The following is a 21,443-nucleotide window of genomic DNA, read 5'->3' on the forward strand; positions in this document are numbered from 1 at the left end:
GTCTAGATTCATCACTAGAAAATGATATTTTTTTAAGATCAATGGAGTAGCAATTTTTACCCATGAATCTCAACAAGTAGGTGTCCAGATTCATAGGTGTCCAAATTTATAGCTAAAAGTGGACCGATGGAGTAGCAATTTTTGCTTATGAATCTCAACAAATAGTGTCCAGATTCGTAGTTGCCCAAATATATAGTTAAAAGTAGCTATACTTTAAAACAGTGGTAGTATTTTCTTCGTATTTGCATAAGCTTGTGATCAGGCGTTTTACACGGAAACTTCAAAACATTGCTCTGTAATTACAACATTTATCCTGCCACTGTCAGGGCGAACCGCCGAAGCCAAGCCTTTGATCACCAATAATACATGCATAGCTACTCCGTTCCCCCACAAAAATGGGTAAAGCATGTTCCACGGCCAAGATCACATACAATGTTCAAGAAACATGAAATAAGAAACATGAAAGATTTGCAGTTTTCGTCTCAATTGTACCTTGGAATTAAGGCCGTGAATCAAAAATATGCATGAGTGGCTATAGCATGAGCCTGTGCTTTACCTAGCAGAACCTGATTACAAAAAGGTTGAGCTACGATCGTCTGTTGTTTTTATCTGATCTAAGCATAGAACACAACAGAACATCAAAGACTTGCATGCCAATCGGATTGTACAAAAAAATGCGTTAGGAATAAACTCAATCGTTGGTCATCTCTGTGGAGAGGCAAGAGGACCTTCTTCCATGCATATTCTGTTCCTATCATGGCAGGCTAAAGTTATCACCATGAAATTGCAGTCAGTTAGGACTAGCCAGCACTATGGCAAGGCAAAACCATCTTCCATGCATTCTATCCTTGTCTCCTGCATGAGCTGTTGCAGGAGGGAAGGGTTGCTTGTCACGATGGCATCAACGTGCTCGTACAACATCCTTTTCATGGAGTCAGCATCATCAACAGTCCACGCATAAACTTTTTTATCATTTCTGTTTCCAAAATCCAGAATTTCCTTTATCTTAGTTGCAAAAAGATTGTGATTAAATGTAGGTTAATTGTGTGTTCTTACCTGTGCATGACCTTCATGAGCTTCTCATGGATCAAGCGATGATATACGCCAGCAACTTTGGACCCTTCTATCCTTACTAATTCGGTGGTTCTACTAGTGGACTTATCAACCATAACAATATAGCCAACCTATAACAGATAAATCACTCATTGAGTTACTGCCTACAAGCCACATTTTTCACATAAAGAACATATAAAAATGCAGAGGAACTTGCCGTAACATCTTTGGACAGTTTGATTACATCTCTTGCCACGTTGTCACTTTTTGCCCAGATAAGACAATTTTTGCATTGTGTTGTACTTATCTGTAAAGAAACAAGTGACCTTGAATCAAGAATTAGAACATATATAGTAATAGTATTACAGCTAACAAGTTGTAGCACCAACTTAATTTACATTCTATAATCTAGAAAAATACAACACCAGAGTCTAGACATAGCAGCTTCATGTGAAAACCCAGTCAAATATGAAAGAAAAACCCTGTGTTATTTGTGTGCTAAATAAGACAAGAGGGACATTGAACTTACGATAGATAGTACATCTTCAGCTAAATCTTTCTCAAATGAAGGTGGACCAACTTTGATATCCAGAATAACCTGCCTTACGGATTGCGATATCAACTGTGAAAAGGAGAATGGAGAAAGATCAATACACAAAAATCAATCAACTTTCCACATTTATCCAGAATATATAACCCAATTGGGGTGAGCTTTCACACATGCTGTACGAATCTTAATTGATTACAATAAAACCGGACTTCCTGATTGTATTGATGCTTACCGGTAGAACATCTTGTGCTTTAGGGACTTCCTGGTTCTGGACTGTTTTTGATAGCTGAAAACTTGTACTTAGTGCTTTAATCTACAAAAGGCTAAAAGATCACTTCATTAGCATACTGACACCATATGGCCACAAAGAACCAATCAATAATCAGGTAATGCTGCAGGAAACAAGTACTGGAAAATTAGCTAGTTCCAACTATTGACTCAAAATATGATTCATCATTGAACTCTTTGTTCTGACTAAATCTAAAATAAAAAGGCACAACTCGTGTATCCTGACACAAAAGATGACAAGTGAAAATATGTTAAGACAAATAATCACCTCATTCGAACTCCAGTGGCCAACTTTTGCTGAAGAATTACCAGACATTCTTTGCAGATCCCTGCCTGTGTCAATTTTGAGTTAAGTACAGGAGATATTGTAGAAAACAAAAATATTAGCATGTAGCTAGATGGCTGTTTCTCTCTTTAATAATTAATACTCCCTCGTTTCACAATGTAAGTCTTTCGATTCATATAGATGCTAATGAATCTAGATATATATATAAGTTATATACATTCATCAATTGATGAATTTAGGCAAGGCTAGAAAGTCTTACAATATGAAACGGAGGTAGTATATCACTATACTGCCATAAAGTGCTTCTGTTTATTTGTGACAATTTACTGGCTACTAGTTTTGGATGTCTCTAATCATGCTTAAATATATAAATTTGAAAAAAAAACTTATATTATATATTAAATAATTGGGTTTCCAAGCATTCTTAACTTATATGCTAACAGCCCAGAAAGAGGAAGTTAGCTTCTGCTGGTTGATAGTTTATGAACTAGATGGTAATGACTAATGAGAATAGACCAATGAGAAATGATGTTAATGCTATATTGCAATGTGGTATGTGGTAAGGAGTGAATAGTGAAAGAAAAGCAACTGTAAATATGCCTTACAAGCGTACAGAATTCATTATTAGTAAATACAATTTACACATGGTAGCCTCAGAAATGTCAACATATCCATGCACTACCAATCTATAAGCATCCAAATACGGAAGATACACTTCAATGCAGACAAGATAAAAATGCATAACTTTCCCTTCTAACACTGATTCATTTTCAATTAGCACAAGAACTTCAATCAATTAATTAGATACGTGCAGCCCACTTGCAGAAAAGTGATATGATGGTAAACCCTGTAAACCGAAATATGACAACTAATACCATTACTACTATAACTTCAGCCTCTAGTTACATTGAAACTGAAGTGCATCTCCAGAATGAGTAATAAATCAGGCAGGCCTAGTCCCCCAATCAACCCAATGGCAAACAGAAATACGTCAACTTACACCATTATTATCATAAATTCAGTGACTAGTTCCATCAAAATTGCGCGCCACGCGCCTATGCAATATAACCAAGTGCTGCATTGAACAATCAAGCATAATTGCATCCACATTCACTACTCCAGCGACGCGGACATCAGCCCAATTACCTGTCGTGCAGCGCAAAGAGGGCGCCGTCGGAGGACCTCGACACGTCCACCTCCACGCAGTCGACGCGGGCGTCTAGAGCCAGCCTGAAGGCGTCCATCTGCGCAGGAGATCCCCACAAAACCAAAGCAAGAACAAGTCAGGCACATTCATTCACCCACAAAAAAAAAAAAACAAGAGATGAAAAACCTCCACGGGTAATCAACCGCAGAGAAGCAGATTCAAGTCTCACCGAGTTGGGGAAGGCGTTGGTGGAGTCGCCGCCGTGCGCGCACACCATCGGCGGGCTCGCGATCCACCCGCACCTCCTCTCGCGCATCTGAAAAAAAAAACGCAACCAACGAACCAAAAACAAAAGGGGTTAGCGACCGGAAGGAGGTCAAGAAGGGGAGCGTGGGGGTGGGTCGGATTGGAGGCGAAGGGGGGGGGGGGGGAGCGCACGCACGCGGTGGTAGCGGCGGAGGCGGAAGTGGAAGAAGGCCGGGGGGACGAGGGAGAGGGCGGCGAGGAGGAGGAGCAGACGGAGGAGGCGGTTGGCGGGGAGGAAGCGGCGCAGGAGGAGGGCGGAGGCTGTCGCCGGCGAGGGGGACCTCTTCGCCGCCGGGAAGAGCGGCAGCGGCGGCGGCTGCCTCTGCCTCCCGAGCCCGAGTAGCCCTCTCATTCTCTCTCTGACAAGTGGGGAATTCGACGGACGACTGGCTGTACTGTCAAGACGAGGGAGAAAGGCTGTTGTTAGTATTAATCCTCCGTTCCAAAATGAAGTCATTCATCCGGTCATCCCTTGTTCCAAAATAAAACTATTTTCGATATCTATCTTCTTGTATTAATCAATCATAATAGTTCTCCATTTAATATTCTCATATGTATTATCTTCCCAAGCAATAATAACTTATTTTAATCATTCTCAACTACATTTAGGGGCAAAGCTAGAAAATTACTTCGTCGATGTCATCGATGTCAGAATATACTAATCTCGTTTAATTTTCATGTCGTCTTCATGGCCTAAACAACTTAACAATGAATTTCCACGGCGGGGTTGCTCGACTGCGAGAAGATACCGTGACTCCGACCTTACCTATATTTTTTAGATGGAGGGAGTAGTACTTTGTTCGAAAGCCCTAAGTTTAGGCCTACGCTCGTAGAAGCCCAACCAATCATTGTCAGACATATACTTATTAATTGGGGGTTTTTTCTTGTCTAATATTAGAGATATTCTTTTACTAGTACTCCCACCGTTCTATATTATTAGTTTTTTTTCTCTACGAGATTTATTAATAATTAAAATTATATCTTGTATACGTAGATTCATTACCATCCATATAAATTTAAGGATGACTAGGACATTATATAACGTGAACATAAGTAATATTAGATAACGAAATGGTTATACTTCAATTTCAATCAACATGTTTTCAGTGAATCACATGATTGTCTAACTTTGAGAATAGTTCCAAAATATGTATTCCATCCTCATTTTTGATGGGTCCTAACCTTTGATGGTGGACTTATGGATTAGGCTATAGTATTGGGTGATGAATGGATATAAAAGGATGGTGATAGTGGTTTCAGAGGAATGGTCATGGGCAGTGGTGAACTAGTAGTGGGTAATGAAGACAAGTAGACGACAAGACGGTAAAGTTATGACGTGGAGGGTAGCAATTAGGATCAAAGGTATGGGTGTTAGATTCACACTAGTTTGGAGGCAGTGATAGATGCGGTAGTGGCATCTGAAGCATCTTGAGCCACGCAACCATAGAAGGAGGTGCAATAGGAGCGCGAGTATCTCATTGCTGCTTAAAGGGAGGAGTGGGAGGCTCCTTTGATGTATTGTAAATTTAGTTGTCCATATTTTGAGTGATTCAAATATAGGAAGTGTATCGAGAGATGTATATATTTCTCTTAGATAATGACCCTATTGGAATTAATTTTCTTCTTAAAGCTTAACCAAATAAAAACTTGATTTTAAGAGATAAAACACTTGACAATTTGATACTTAGGGCCCGTTTGGCACAGCTCTAGCTCCCAACTTCAACTTACCTGGAGCTGGAGTTATGCCAAACGGTACAGATTCTACTTTTTTTTTAGCGGAGCTGGCGAAGCTGCTTCTAAAAAATGAACTACGGGGGTGAAGCTGTTTTTTGCTGCTCCATAGCTCCACTTCACGCCAAAAGACCCACTACCCTTTGTTATTTTATTATAATTACTCGAATCTGCCACTCATGTAGGACAATATATTATTACTAAACATTTATATTATATGTTAACTGTCATATAGGATTTTGTAACCATATAGTTGTGTTGTTCAAATTAAAAAAAAAATAATCAGTATTTAATTATATGAAAAAGAAATATAATTAAATTATGGCTTAATCATCACTCCATATAATCCACAAAGATATTATTATCAATATACTCTGTATCCTCTCTTTTAGGAGTTCTGGAGCAGACCAAGCTAGCCAAACAGTTTTGATCTACTCTCCAGCTCACATAGAAGCAACTCTCACTGGAGTTGGAGTTTGGAACTAGGATCTGGAGTTCAGAGCTCTACCAAACGAGCCCTTACATCGGTGAGGGATTCCTCCTTGCAAAGGCGTGGAGATTTAATTTTTTTAAGATAATAAAAGTTTTATTGAACTCGATCAATTAAGGCGATATAATTATTCTGAAAATACTCATGGCCTCTCAGAGCTAAGATGCACACAAACAAATACATCACCATAAAAGAAAATAATTACGATATGAGTTGTTAAGGACTTTCAAGAACTAGATCGGCACACATGTCCCTAAGTAAAAACACTCTTAGACCGTCTTTTTCAAATACTGATACAACACACAGTCCTGCGAACCAGGATCCAGAAGAATGGATCTTTAAATATGGACAAGTGCTAATGACATGTCCTTTTTTTTGCATATATAAATAGAGCCATGACTTGTCATATATTTTTCAGGATCACACTCAGCCGTTGAGTGGGGATTTGTAGAAATAGTACGTTTCAACGGTACATAATTTCAAAATAGAAAAATGATAGTTTAGAAGTATCAAAGATATGAAAGTTTGTATTGTTAATTTTTAGTATTGATTTAGCGCTGATGTACCACCAGATATCACAAACTACCACTACCATTTGTAGTACAGTAAAATTACTCTTCATTTTATCCTTTTCAAGGAAAAGAGTCAGGAGCGCTGCCAATTCTATTAAAAGAAAGATACGGAAGTATGAAGGGAAGACACGCATACCCAATCCACAATAAAATATAACGATGGAATTACTCCTTAAAAACTTGCGCCCTTTCCTAAGCTAACTCTAAGAACCTTTTCACAATGTCTCTAGGAAAGGCTTGTAACTGATATTAAAAATCTTATGATTCCGCTGAATCCAGATGGGTCACGTTGTGTATACGAAGATACCATCAAAGATTTTACCATAATCGTTGGATAATGTGGAGCGACATGGCTTCCACCATTGGAGATAGTCCCCATCAAAACCAATAGCCATTGGCAAGGTTAGCCCCAACGCAAACAACGCTATTTAGCCAACCCCCAAGGCCTCCTCCAATAGTTCTAGCTAGGTATAGATATAAGATATTACATACATATTACTACAGTCAATTTCTCTAGTGGACTGTCTGTAGGGGTTGTCTCGTAGCGTTTTTAAAATAACGGCACATGAAAAGGGGATATGGTGATAAGCTACATAGCATCTCTGTGTGGCTCTCCATGTGTGTTGCTACTCAAAAGATTAGTATACATTATGGAAAATAAACAATTCAAATTAACTTGAATAACATGAATCATTCACTCTAAAGTTCTCATCATAGCACCACAACAAAGAACAATTTTGCCAACTGCTAAAGTTCATTGTACTATAGAAAATAGGAATATCATGGTCATAAAAAACATAGAAGAGGTGTACAAACACCGGATAACATCCATAGATCCGAGTGCTAATTGCATTCCTTAAACAAAAGCGACAACAGGCTAGCTGGAGGGTAGCCATAAGTGCTTATTCATTCCTTGAACAAGACCACCTAGAGCAGGACAACAACCTCCAATGAAAATCACCAAAAGCTGAACAATATGTTGACTTTCTGATAATCAGAGAGTAAGTAAAAAAACATGACGTTTCAGCGATGACCCATTTCAAACAACCATGAACATCCAATTTTAAAAAAATCATACCTGAGCAGCACATGACAGTCTCACAAAATAATCGCTAGCTAAGGGATTTCGGGGAGGGAGACGCAGCAATCTGTTTTCGATAGTAGTTGAGACAGCATCGACGTTTAGGTTGTCTGTTACCGTTTTCGGTTTTCGTTCAAGACTAGCGAAGGATTAATTGTTGGTTGAGGGATTTATTGCCCTTTTGTCGGACCATTGATAACCCATAACACTTGATATAATTTCTATAAACTCCCCATCATCAAGAAATTGGTACTAGATACTAATCTTTCAATGTAAACACAATTGTTCCATACTTTAATTTAATGCTACTTATCTCACATAATATCTTGGATATTGTGTATTATCTTTTCTTATTTATTCACTTCTTATCTCACATAATATCTTGGATATTGTGTATTCTCTTTCTTTATTTATTCACTTGTCACATCATTTTTCATCTTAGATGATAATTTATTTAATATTATGAACACCATCCTAGTGATTGGGTTGGGAATGGCCTCACCTCCACATCAGCAACTATCCGATGTAAGCAGTCGAAAACGCCTCCCTATGGAGGCCGTTAGAATCTTGTTGCGCGTCGTTAACCTCCTTCTGCCTCGGATTTCTACATGAACAGCAAAATGTGTTCTTGGTAATAATGAAAAATCGAAACATTCGCATCTGCATAATTCACAAGTTCAAATTCCAAAACCCCATTCACACACGTACTACTCTCTCCATATTTTTTATATGACACCGTTGATTTTTTTTTACGTTTGACCATTCGTCTTATTAAAAAAATTATATAATTATTAATTATTTTATTATAATATGATTTATTATTATAGGAACTTTAAGTATGCATTATAATTTTGCATATTTGGATATAAACTTTGAATAAAACGAATAGTAAAACGTAATTCTAAAAGTCAACGGTATCATATATAAAAATATGGAGGAAGTACTTCTCTAGCATCAAAGAAACATTTGTTTTCAAAAACTCTACAAAAATTTCAAGTATGGGTTATTATTGCCATTCAAAATTCCCCTTGAGGAACACAGAGTTTATCTCCGTTTCTTTTATATACACAAATTGTTTTTCTTTGACGGGTTATATACACAAATTATTAGTGACACGTATGCTTGTTTGTGCAAGAACAGCATCAAGCAACAATTAATTATGCTTCCATGGAAGCAAGCTTAGTTTGCAGAAGTGGAGCAGAGCAGAGCAGAGAGCAGCTAGCTCGCTGATCCTGATCAGATGGCCGCCTTGAGGAGGTCGGCGGCGGCGAGGGCCTGGCCATCGGCGAGCGTGACGATGTTGGGGGAGTCCATGGCCACGACGTCCTCCGTGGTGAACCCGTCCTCGTCGCGGAGGAGCTCCTCGCTGCCGGCGGCGACCAGCCCCGGGAGGATCACCGTCCTGTGCAGCCCCGGGAGGAGGCGCTCCCTGTCGGTGTCGCCCTTCTCGCCGACGAGCACCGCCACCTTGGACAGGTCGACGCCCCACTGTATCGACAGGTACCTGTAGATAGATGGAAGCGGCGGGTTGTCAGAGACGATGAAATGGTGACGAGGTGGTGGTGTCGCCGGCGGCGGCGTGGTGTCACCTCAGCGCGCGTGGCCGGGAGGCGGAGAGCGGGATGACGTTGAGGCGCGTGGACGTGCGCGTGTAGACGAGGTTGCACCGGAAGCCGCGCATCCGCAGCGACTGCCTGATCGAGTCGATCTTCTTCACCTGCGGCAATGGCGGCGGAATCAAGAAGCGTCGTCAGCCATGGAGATGGACTCCTGAGGAACGGTGGCGATGGTGGTGCTCTGCTCTGCTCGGTGCTCACCTTGGATGCGTCCTTGGCGGCGTAGGCGTGGCAGTGCACGGAGCAGGCGGCGTTGTCGACGGCGAGGTCCGCCTCCTCCGCGCCGTCGGCCTTCCCGAGCCTCGGCACGGCGGACCTCACGTGGTCTCCGGGCCACCGGAAAGAAACGTGCCCGGAGTACTCCTCGTCGGCGGCGAGCTGCTCCCCCTTCCACGGGTAGCAGATCTCCGCGCCGCTACTGCAAATCAGCGCGTCGAAGCCGGCCGGGTCGGCGCCGGAGGACTTGAGCGCGTCGACGGCCTCGGGGATGGTCATGCCGGTGGACAGCACGTACCCGACCCGCCCGCCGGAGCCGTCGCCGGCCGACATGGCCAACTCGACGGCCTTCTTGAGCTGCCCGACGTCCGGCTTCCCGTCGTCGCCGTAGCAGTCGACGGCGACGACGAGGAGGTTCTGGCGCCGGCCCGGCGCGAACCCCAGCGCCCTGGCGGAGCTCGCCGCCGGGCGGTCCGTGGAGCGGCGCCTGCGGAGCGCGTCCATGATGGCGGCGGCGGAGTCCCCGGCGCTGAGGTCAGGCGAGGCGGCGTCGACGGAGATGCGGAGCGACAGGTCGCGCAGCGACTCGGAGAGCGGCTCGGAGGACGCCGCGGCGGCAGCGCCGCCGGAGGCGGAGGCGGAGGTCGACGGGCTGGGCGGGACGCGCAGCAACTGGTGCGGCGCCGGGTGGTCGCAGTTGGCGGCGACGTGGGAGAGGTAGAGGCGGCAGTGGTGCGGCCAGGAGAAGCGGTGGATGTTGCGGAGGCCGTTGCGGCGGCACTCCGACCACCGCGCCTTGTCGGCGAGCAGGCTGAGCAGCGCCGCGGTGATCCCCGCCGCGTCGTGCGGGTCCACCAGGAGGCCATTGCTCAGCACCTTGAGGATGTCCACCGGCCCGCCGTTCTTCGTCGCCACCACCGGCAGCCCATACGCCGCAGCCTACACAACAAACACCACCACCAACCATAAATTCAAATTTCTCCAAACAAAATTCAAATTTTAACTTGAAACCCCCAAAAAGAAACTTCTTTTAAGCTTAGGTTCTTACCTCTATGATGGTGAGGCCGAATGGCTCAACAAGAGCAGGATTGATGAACACACCCTGAAAAACCAAAACCAAAATCAAAAAAATTGATGAAAGCATCAGCTTTGCTCTGCAACTCTACAATTGATGAAACCTTGGTCTTGGCGGCGAGGCGGTAGATGTGCGGCACGTCGGTCTGCTTGTGGTGCTTGGGGTAGGCGACCTGGCCGTACAGGTCGTACCGGTCGATGAGCTTCAGCACCGCCGTCAGCACCGTCGCCGCGCCGCCGGACATCTCCTCGATGTCGTCCCTGTTCCCCAGTATCAGCGTCTGCACGCAGCCATGGCGGTTACCGGTGTTCATGGCCACTGGTCAGGTGCTGCAATGGAGTGGAAATGCTGCGTGCGTACCAGGTTGGCGAGCTCCCGGAGGTGGCGGCTCTCGCCGTATGCCTTGAGCAGCGTGGTGACATTCTTCTTCGGGTCCGGCCGCGACAGCGCGAGGATCATCGGCTTGTGCGGGTTGGTGAAGAACCTGAGCACCTCGGACCAGATGGGAGGGAGGGGCTTCTTGGCCTTGGTGGGGCTGATGAGCAGCTGGAGGTCGACGGCGTCGCCGTCCGCGAGGTCCTGGGTGTCGACGTAGCTGAAGTCCATGCCGGGCGGGATGACGACCATGCGCGGCATGTAGCGGCCGAGGCAGCTGACGCCGCGGCGGCGGCGGACGCGGAGCTTGCGCTCCACCTTGAGGTCGAAGCCGTCGTAGAGCCCCCACTGCTCCTCGATCTCCTGCTTGGTGCTGGTCACCACCATGTCGGCGGCGTCGAGGCCGGTCTCCTCCGCCTCGATCCGCCGCGCGATCTTGTACGTGCCCTGGATCTCGGCGCGCGGCATGCGGCCCAGCTTCAGCAGCTGCTCCAGCTTGTTGCGGCCCAGCGAGTGGCCGGTCATCACCATCGGCACGTTCAGCGCGTTCGCCAGGTGCGCCGCCACCTCCGCCGCGTCCGCGTAGTGCCCGTGGATCACGTACGGCCACACCGGCTGCGCCACGCCGGCGCCGCCGTCGGCCGCCGCCGACGAGGCGAGCTGCTCGCCGAGCGCGCGCGCCACGTTGGTGACGTGCGCCAGCGCGCGGTCGACGAACTCCGGGATGTGCGGCCAGAGTGACTCCTTGGGGAGGTACTTGTCGCGGGGCCCGCACGGCAGCCGCACGATGTACGCGCCGCCGGACGAGTCGCCGGCGCCGCCGTCGTCGGCGTCGGCGGCTGGCACCGTCAGCATCTCGACGGGCTCGCCGTACGTCCAGTCGACGTCCGGGCAGGAGATCTGCCGCGTCAGGAGGTCGACGCGGTGCACTCCCGCCGTCGCCGCCAGCGCCCGTGCCAGCTCCACGACATACTTCACCTGTCACCGAATCATCCATTTGAAATGTCACAAATTTTGTCAAATCCGACCAAAAATTGAACTATTTCTAGTAAATTTCATAGAGTTTTTCCCATGTCTTGAGCAGGTCAGACCTGGCCGCCGGTGTCAGAGTCTCGGCCGAGCTCCATATTCTCGCCACGCACGAGCCCATGAATGCTAAACACGAACACAAAAACACACAAATTCAAAATCAAATCGATTTTTCACATCCCTTTTCAAATCAAAACAAAAGGAAACAGATCAACATTACTACTCATCGTGGCAATGAGTCAGCGGTGAGTAAACAACCGTTGACCAAGTCAGTTAAGGCGGTGAACGTGGCGGTGATAGATGAGTTAGTTAAGTCACCTGACGAGCACGATGTAGAGGTTCCGGTGGTCGCTGCCGTCGTCCTCCTCGTCGGAGACGATGCGGGGGTCGGAGTTGATCCTCGCGAACCGGCTGAGCTGCGGCGGCGGCGGCGGCTGGTGGTGGTTGTCGCCGCCGCCGTCGGCCGCCACCTCGGGCGTCGCGGTGGGATGGGCGTCCGGCTTGCCGTCCTTCTCGCCCTCGGAGAGCTCCGAGAGGTCGGCGGCGGCCTCCCGGCTGCCCACCTCCTGCTCCAGCCGCCGGCGAGCCAGCTGCCGCGAGAACTCCCACTCCACCTGCAGATATCATATCAGCCGTCCATTTTTGAGAGATATGTTTCATGAACTTTATAAAGTTAAAAGACGATGAACTTTCGTATAAAAACTTTTCGTATAAAAATATATCGTTTAGTGTTTCGGAAAACACACGTGTAAAAGCCAATGAAAGATCTGAGAATAATCAAGGAAAATAAACACAACCATGATGAACAAGGATGGATTATTTTCATAATTAGTGGTGTGTATATGCTTCACCCCTTTAAAACTACACGGATTTCGTACAATTTCAGCATGAATTCCGCATAAAACAGTTCACCTCCCTTAGAAAAACATAGAAATTTTGTGCATTCTAAATAAGGCTTAAGAGCAAGAAATAGAGTTGATCCTAACTGATTAATTACCTGGTCGATCGCTTTGAGATCCGGACAACTCATGCTGAAAAGGTGCACCATGGTAACACACTGAGGTTTGCTTATTGTGTTTTTTGAATTCTGTAAGCAAACTTAGAAACTATGGACTACTCCAAAACTATTGTAGATGAAGGCAGTTGCCAGTGGATAACTGGATATATATATATATATATATATATATATATATATATATATATATATATATATATATATATATATATATATATATATATAACTTTGACAGGGTATTGGTCATATTTTGAACATGGAAGCTGCATATCAAGAAGCCAAGCAGGGTACTTTAAATGCTGTTTATTTTTTTTTCTAGCAAGTCAACTCCTGAATTACACGCATCATTACCCACATAACTCATCTAACCAGCATTAAATCCTAATGCAAATTGTCAAAGAAATCATGGCTCAGAATGAGTAGAAGCTGCTAAGAACCAAGTGACGATTGATGCAACATCATCCACTGCAAGTAGCTAGCTCTGTTTTTCCCCTGTTTTCTGTCCATCTGAATTCTGCAATTTGGCGTTGTTTGCCTTCCCCAAGCGGACAGAGGAACATTCCGGCGACTTGGCATGCAGGCAACCATTGGTCACACCCCCACAAAAATAAAAGAGTGAAATGCACCAGCGGTCCCTAAATTTATGTGCATATGTTATCTATGTCTCTGAACTCTCAAAATGTATTTTTGGGTCCCCAAACTTGTCCGGGGGTGTTATATAGGTCCAAACGAGCTCCGATCCTCTCCATCCGCTGACGTGGCATGCCACGGTATCGCCTACGAGAAGGGAGAGAAAAGAATAAGGAGTAGAGAGATACTGACATGTGGGACCTACATGGCCCCACCAATACATAGGCGCCACCGTGGCATGCCACGTCAGCGAATGGAGTGGGTCGGAGCCGGTTTGGACCTATATGACACCCTTGGACAAGTTTAGAGACCTAAAAATACATTTTGAGAGTTCGGGGACCTAGATGATATATGCACATAAGTTTAGGAACCGCTGGTGTACTTCACTCAAAATAAAATTCTAATTTCTCCACATTTTCAAATTGACTGGACTCCAAGTCAGCACAATATGAAAACATGATCAGAATTAAATTGGGATGTGGCCAGTGGGCAGTGTGCCCTTCAGGCTAGGCCAGTTACCAGGGATGCAGCCAACTTTTGATCGTGCCTAAACTATTGCTCCCTCGGTCCCACAATATAAGTCATAACTGTTTTTTTAATGTTCCGTAATATAAGACGTGCGTGTAAATATGTATTAGCTAGCACATATCTATTCTCTAAATTTAATTTATTTTAAATTCTTCATCGTCAAAACATCTAGCCACATTACATGCATATATACATATACATACACATAAATAATCTAAACAAGGTGATACTTATAAGTTTTTCTTTGTCTTTTTATTAGTGGCAGTCGTGCCTTATATTATGTGATACAAAAATTTTTTATAAAGTCAACGGTCAACACCGTATCATTAATTTTCTAGATTATCTACGAGGTAGCGCCGTAGCGGGCGTACATGTACATGGACGGTGTAATTTATGGTTCGAAAGTAGATATGGATTACATGGTAGACACACACACGCAGAAGTGCGGTGCGAATTATGATATTATGGTCTAAAAAGTGGTGTCAAGGTCAGGTGTGAGTGAGAATTTCGCAAGGCAAAAAAGAGGGAGAACAAATAAATATAAATAAAAAAAGAAATAGCGAATCGTATAGCCGAGAAGAAAAAAAAGTTGAGGAAAAGCAAGCTAGCAGAGCGAGTGATGAGCTTGGAGGGGGGAAGCAAAGCAAAGCAAGCATCCATGGCGACGGCCGGCGGCCGGCCGGACGTAGGGGCGTTGTTTACCTGCTTCTTCTTCCTGGCGACGTTCCAGATCCTCCAGCACAGGTTCTCCAGCCGGCTGTTCCTCTCCTGGCTGTTCCTCATCGCCACCACCTGCACCCACCACCGCCGCCGATCAAATCAAGAAACTGGCCGGACAGTTTCAAGCTCCGCCGCCGCCGCCGACACGAACGAATCGATCGCCGGCGAGCGGTGATACTTGCGTGCGTAACGTACCTTGGTCCATGTCTTGTGGAGGTCGCGGTCGTCGAAGCGGCTGACGACCTCCTCCACGAAGTACCTCGTCGGGCTGTACGTCGCCGCCGTCGCCGCCGCGGCGTCCTCCGCCGGCAGGAGCGGCGACGCCTGCAGCCTCGGCAGCTGCACCGCCGGCCCCTGCTGCTCCCGCAGCTTCACTCCGGCGTCCAGGATCGCCTCCAGGTAGCCGTTGATCCACTCGTTCCCGACCGCCATCTCCACCTCCTCGATCTCCTCGCCGCCTCCCGAAACACTTGGAAATTATAATTTGTTCACAAGCTTATGAATTCGAGGTGCGGTGGCGCAGCGGACAGAGGAGGAAGAAAGGCTCCCGCCATTATATCCTCCTCGAGCAGAGCTAGCACCATATATATTTTTCCAAATTATCTCTCTTTTTCCCCCAAAATTCATTTACGTTTTCAAAAATTATTCTCTCTGTTTTTTTAAAAACTTTTAGTTGGGAATATTCATACTATTTGTCTAAATTATCTCTTTTTATTCCAATTTATCTACTTTTTAAATGTTTTATTCTCTATGTTTTAAAAAAATTTAAATGGGAATATTGGTATTATTGCACTGTTTTTTTTTTGGTTTTTTGAGGATGTGGGATCGATTCTACGGCGGTTATGGTGTTGGCTATCTATCTATCTCCTCGGATGGATGGGAGGAGAGGAATAAAGCGCTTGAAAAAGAGAAGAAAGAGAGAATATCTTCCTTTCCTTTTTTTTTTGCACATTAGTGTGTGTGAGTAGTATATATATGTGGTAGATGGAGCATATGACCATATGGAGTACTCTCCTCTGTTTTTGTTTCGGTTTATATTTATCAACCAAAATTTAAATTTTTAACTTTAAATTTAATGTTGATTTTAGGGGTTTTCGTCAAAGTATATTTTTTAGCCTTCTTTTAGATAGTTAGAAATACGAATATAAAACTTTTATGAACAATTTTTTTATAAATATGTCGTTTGTTTTTTTCATAAAAATATGAAACAATCACCTCAAGTAGCAGTAGCACAGCAGTAGTGGTGGCTTGGCTATTACTAGGGCGCCAATGGGTGATGAGCTAAGCTGCGTGCATGGCATTGGCACACGCATCAAGTTAGGATATCATGGAGTAGAGTTGCATATGCCCTTAGCATATGCCATCTTAGTTTTTCTTTTTCTTTTCGAGAAATATATGCCTTCATGTAACCTTTTTTTTGTCCTAATACAAACTCCGTAGCAGTAGGACTGGATATGTTATTTGATTCGAACTAAAGTGATGCTATTGCTTGACTTTATCCTGTTAAACTTTTAATATTTGAACCATGCATCGAAAACTTTAAAAACAATAAAATCATCGGTATTTTAATATAATTATGTTACGTACTATCGCTATATTCTGATAGAAAAATATTGGTCAAACTTACGCACAAAGATCAAATAGAAAAAATCATATGTGAAAATAATTTTAAAAATATTCATCAATACATGTTCGGCCCAAATTAATATATGTTATCATGATCGTAATAAGAGTGAAAGCAAACTTGACTCGGGGAAATATAATTTCATATTACCACCCAAAAAATAATTTCTTACATACACGTGCATGGCACATAATGGCGCGTCGTCGTTCCTTAATTAATTACGTGCCAGGTGCTCTAGGTACCAAACTTAAAGACCTAATTAATCTATCGCTATGATGTTGAGCTGAAGGTTGGCAGGTTAGTCTGATGAGTGTCCCAGATTGCAATCACTAATGACGCACATATGCCTAGATCCGTCTCGTTTATTCTTAGTGGCAATAATAACGTCGTCGATCCATCTTTGACAATGAGATGTGTAGTATATCACCCTATCTTTTCGCTTATGCTTATACGTCAAAACTTAAAATTTTAACCTTAAATTTAGATTTGATTTTGATGTTTTTCATCAAAGTTTACACTACAAGAATCTATTTAATCTATGACGAAAGAAAAACATCATGGATCAATAAAAATTCGTCATAGAAAGTTTTGGGTCAGTTTATGACGAAATCAATAAACTGTCACGATATTATGGGCGTTGTATCCATGGTTGTATATCTTTGACGATATCTGAAAACATCACGAAAATTTCGTCAAATTTTATCACAGATTTAAATAGTTTCTTGTATTGTTAATTTTCAGCATTAACTTTTAGATTATTAGAAATACATATATAAAAGTTTTAATTATAAATTATTTTTTATAAATATACTGTTTATTTTTTTTTATAAAAAGTCAAACAATCATAGTATATTCACCATATATGCAGAGAGGTGTGTCTTCGTTGTATTCATGTGATGATGCCTGGAGTCAGATGCATGCATGAACGAACGGGGCGAAAAGAGATTACTGTTAGGCGATGTTTGACACATGATCTTCAGTTGTCGCCGGCCGTACGTTTCATATCTTCACCATGACAGGATTCTGTCGTGAAAGAAACCTTCATGACAGGGCAATACACGGTTATTAATTATCAGTGTGATTTTCATTAGTTATCCAAAAACATGTAGACATGCATAGTGCTTATTTAATTAGCTCTTTTTTTGTGAACTCTGTAATCTAAATTAATAAATCAGGGTAAGCTTTTTTTTAAGGGTACAGCTCGGGGCGCACATGAACATACACCACACTCACACCATAACACATGCACGCACACGCGTACGTGTCCCTATTACACGCTTATGATTTTAGGGTGCGCACGCGTGTGAGAAGAAAATCCCTAAGTGAGACATACGAGTTGTGATCCTAGGGATAGAACTCACGTAGGCTAGCCGCGCGGGCCATCGAGTGTTGCTCGGTTCTCAATTAGAGTAAGCTTACCCTACGCCAAAAAGACTTGTTACAGGCGGGCCATTAACAGACTCGCCCGCAAAATTTCAACATGTCCACTGCTTGGTAAAAAAAAACATGTCCAGTGCAAAGTTAGTTATATTTTTACGGGTGGATCTCTTATGGGCCGCTTATAAAAATAAATTTTGTAGGCGACGTATGATTTAATAGTTTCTTATATTATATTTTGTAGGCGATTAATTATTCACCCGTCTATAATTTTTATGTCTATAGTCGTCTGCAAAAATTATTTTTGTCTAGACTCTCCCCTTCCTTTTGTAAAATAATATAGACTGCATCACCTTATTAATCTATATAATCTTACAAGAATATAGTGATGGTTTATGTGAGTGTGTCAGCACCATTAATTTGACAAGTAGACCCATCTTTATGGACCACGATAGTCACATGCAGATAAGGAGGTGGCTGCAAACCTATGAAAATGCTTAGGCAATGCTTTAGTCATTTTGGGACAGTACAGTTAATTATATATCTATCATTGTTAATCAGAGTTTGAAAATTACTGGTTTGGTCTCAATTAGATTATTTAAGTAATTTCTGTCAGTTTATTAGTAAAATGCTCCAGTTGTTTTGGGAAAACTTTAATGTATTAGAAGCTAACAAGGTGAGGGCGCACTTTTTAGGAATAATTATTTTAAATAATGGATAAATTCATTAAAATGACCCCGGATGCCGCACCTACTATAGGTATGCATATACTATTTTTTTAAAAAAAATGCTACCAAAATTGTTATAAAGAAAAGAAAAATCCAAAATAATATGACAAAAGATGTTACAAAGCCAAAATATTAATTACGTGAAGTCCAACCGAGAAAAACTAATGAGAGAATCTTTATTGCAACAATTTCAATAAGCTCTTATATTACTACATTACTCTACTCTCGCAGTTCTTCTGTGATGTCATGATCATGCCACGACAATATATATAGTTTGTACCACATGTCAAGAGATAATTAACATGAAAGATTTTGGTCAGATCTTTGCTCTTTTGGGTACCGCACACTACTGTAACCAACTTAACAAGTGTTCCTTATGCGAAGCGAAGGGTATGCACTCTCTAGTGGTTATAAGTGCCTTAGTAGTATTTGAGGTCGGCTTTGTACTTTTAGTGGTAGGCGACGTACCTGTTGACAGCGAGACGTCTGTGATGACTTCGTCAATTTCTCCAGGATGTGCCGACCAAGCTTCGGAGGTGCTAATAGGGGTAGGACTTGCGTGCGTGCATTCTTAGTAGAAAGTGTGTGTGCGTTGTGAACGTACTGCCGTTGTGAATGTACTGCGTTCCTTAAAAAAAAACAAGTATTCCTTCTTGACGTATAGATAGGATCAACAAAAGTAGTAGTAGTATTTTCACAATGAAAAAAATGAATTTTATGCGGAAAGACATAATCATCTCTCCTTTTCCATTTTTTTTTCATTTAGAGGGCAAAACAAGTTGTTTGTTAATTGCCGTCATCGCTTGCCACACAAAGGCCGGGCTGTTTTCAACGGTTCGGCGAGCACGTCACGAGGAAGGGTCATTTATTATGCTGAGTACTCTATCTCAAACGGTTTGAGAATCGAACCGTGCAAGCGTCAGTGATCAAGTATGGTTTTCCATTTTCAGTTTAAGAACAGTCGATCCCTTTCAAAGCTCTGCCTTGTGTCTATTTGCTTCCCGGACGGGGAATGGGATTTTGTACCATGCATGCCAGACATCCACAGCTCCGGAAACAGTTTTTACAGGCGTCCCCAACAGCTCATCTAAATTTGATTATCTATATTTTCATTTGGATGATTATCTAAACTAGTTTCATCCTTCATATCTCTTTGTACTCCACTAGATCATCTATATATGACATCCTCTATATCTCTTTAGAGGATGGAGTGAGATCATCTAAATATAAATGTTCTCTCTCCTAATATAGATGACATCTAAAAATATATGATAGGATGGTCGTTCTGTTTGAGCTCAATTTATAGTCTTCATCCTCTATTTTCAAGATAAAAGATGGGATAGATGAGCTGTTGGGAATACTCTTAGCTTAGCACCCCAGCCGAATGAAATAGACCATGAGTATCTTCGCAGGTGGTGCGGAAGCCGCATGTAAAAACACCTTTTGCATGTAGCGCCCAGCAAAAGCCGCCTGTAAAGTGTTGACGTCAAAAGTATGATGTGACATGTCACACACGAAGGCCTGAGAGTCCATCTTCGACAGCTTCAGTGCAGGATCTAAATTCTTTTAAGATTCAGGGACGTGCCAGTTAGTTTGATCCTATAACTGACAAGATAAACAGTAAAACAAACCGATAGGCTATCGAGCCGATAGGTAACTAAAAGTCCAGTCGATCGGATGTTGGTGTAGCAGCGTTTAGCCGATAGGATAAACAATCGGCTGTAAAAAGTTTGGATCGGCTAGAAACTTGATAGAAATAGACTTAAATTAAATATTAGACTGACGTAATCTGCCAAGTTACATATTAATCTTAGTCGATCGGACGAGTCCCTGTAACCAGATCAAACTAAACGTATAGAGATTGGACTTAACCAAGGCAGTATGCAGTCGAGCACGATATGATTATAAGAAACATGAAGATCGATAAGGCTAATAAATAAACCGATGAATTATTTGAAATAATCAATGAATCATATGTTACGATCGGCTAGAACCAATTAGCATGTAATTCTCATAAGCCGATGCAACGTCAATAACTGTCGACCTAACTAAATCAAGCCGTTGGTATAAAAATAACACCGTAAGGCGATCGACTACTCTATTGATGTAAATATGATAAGCATGTAGATCGGCAAAAATCATCGGCTATAGATGACAGACGAACAATCAAGGTCTATAAAATATTTAGCCTAGATTGCTAAGAATAATCATAGAAGATCGGACCCAACCGAGACAGTTCAATATTACGCCTAGCAATGTCAGGCTAGATACTGAACAAATCAAAATTGCTATCAAGCTAATGAGCCGATGACTGATAACTTATTAGCTGGTACTCCGATAAAACAATAAACAAAATACATCGATCAGATATAAACCATCTGATAAACACAATCTACTATATCAAACCGAATCGAGACAATACTAGATTGAATGTGTCAAAATAGCAAATACCAAACGAGATCGCCCACAGTGGTCGACCAGATCAACTCAAGATACAAAAGTAACTTAAGTTGAAACTGATACGATAACTAGCAATCGCACAACTAGATTAGAAGATCGGACCTAACCGAGACAGTCCTAATCTAGCCGATACGATTTACCGTGGCCCGGTGGAACATAGGACTTACCCCTCCGCCGGAGATCGAAGCGATGCAGTCCCGCGTCAGGTGCCAAGTTCCACCGGAGTTGAATACCTCGGACAAGAGGGTGGCGATGCGCCAAAATTTGATTGATCTGATTGTAGATTATTTACAATGACCCCGGGCATACATATTTATATGCTCGGGTGGACGTTAGTCCGTGTCAGATATGACTCCTAATAGATAAAAAGAAATAAAAAACTCTATCTCTAACACGACACGGTTTCTAATAGATAAAAGAAAACAATGAGTCCCGATCGGACTCTAATCTCTTAGAGATAAAATCCTAACTAACTCTAACTACTAGATAAAATTACGCCGTCAAGCCTTGGTCTTCACGATTCCCTATTGAATTCGAACTATTCTA

General features: G+C 43.1%; 2 protein-coding genes across 2 annotated transcripts; both read right to left on the reverse strand.

The window, feature by feature from the left end:
* Positions 1–252: 252 nt before the first annotated feature.
* LOC102699543 (glycerophosphodiester phosphodiesterase GDPD4) lies at positions 253–4,025 on the reverse strand. Its single transcript, XM_040528888.1, has 9 exons — positions 3,767–4,025; positions 3,554–3,640; positions 3,324–3,421; positions 2,160–2,220; positions 1,836–1,916; positions 1,583–1,675; positions 1,271–1,360; positions 1,057–1,184; positions 253–976 (listed from the first exon to the last, which is right to left on the reverse strand). The coding sequence occupies exons 1-9, from the start codon at positions 3,980–3,982 to the stop codon at positions 811–813; spliced, it is 1,020 nt and encodes a 339-aa protein (XP_040384822.1). The 5' UTR covers positions 3,983–4,025; the 3' UTR covers positions 253–810.
* Positions 4,026–8,450: 4,425 nt separating this feature from the next.
* LOC102699820 (probable sucrose-phosphate synthase 5) lies at positions 8,451–15,495 on the reverse strand. Its single transcript, XM_040528833.1, has 10 exons — positions 14,904–15,495; positions 14,691–14,780; positions 12,134–12,429; positions 11,878–11,941; positions 10,772–11,764; positions 10,515–10,691; positions 10,385–10,438; positions 9,322–10,275; positions 9,094–9,221; positions 8,451–9,008 (listed from the first exon to the last, which is right to left on the reverse strand). The coding sequence occupies exons 1-10, from the start codon at positions 15,138–15,140 to the stop codon at positions 8,741–8,743; spliced, it is 3,261 nt and encodes a 1,086-aa protein (XP_040384767.1). The 5' UTR covers positions 15,141–15,495; the 3' UTR covers positions 8,451–8,740.
* Positions 15,496–21,443: the final 5,948 nt, after the last annotated feature.

This window comes from Oryza brachyantha, chromosome 11 (assembly GCF_000231095.2).
Source record: "Oryza brachyantha chromosome 11, ObraRS2, whole genome shotgun sequence".
In the NCBI taxonomy this organism is placed as follows: Eukaryota; Viridiplantae; Streptophyta; class Magnoliopsida; order Poales; family Poaceae; genus Oryza; species Oryza brachyantha.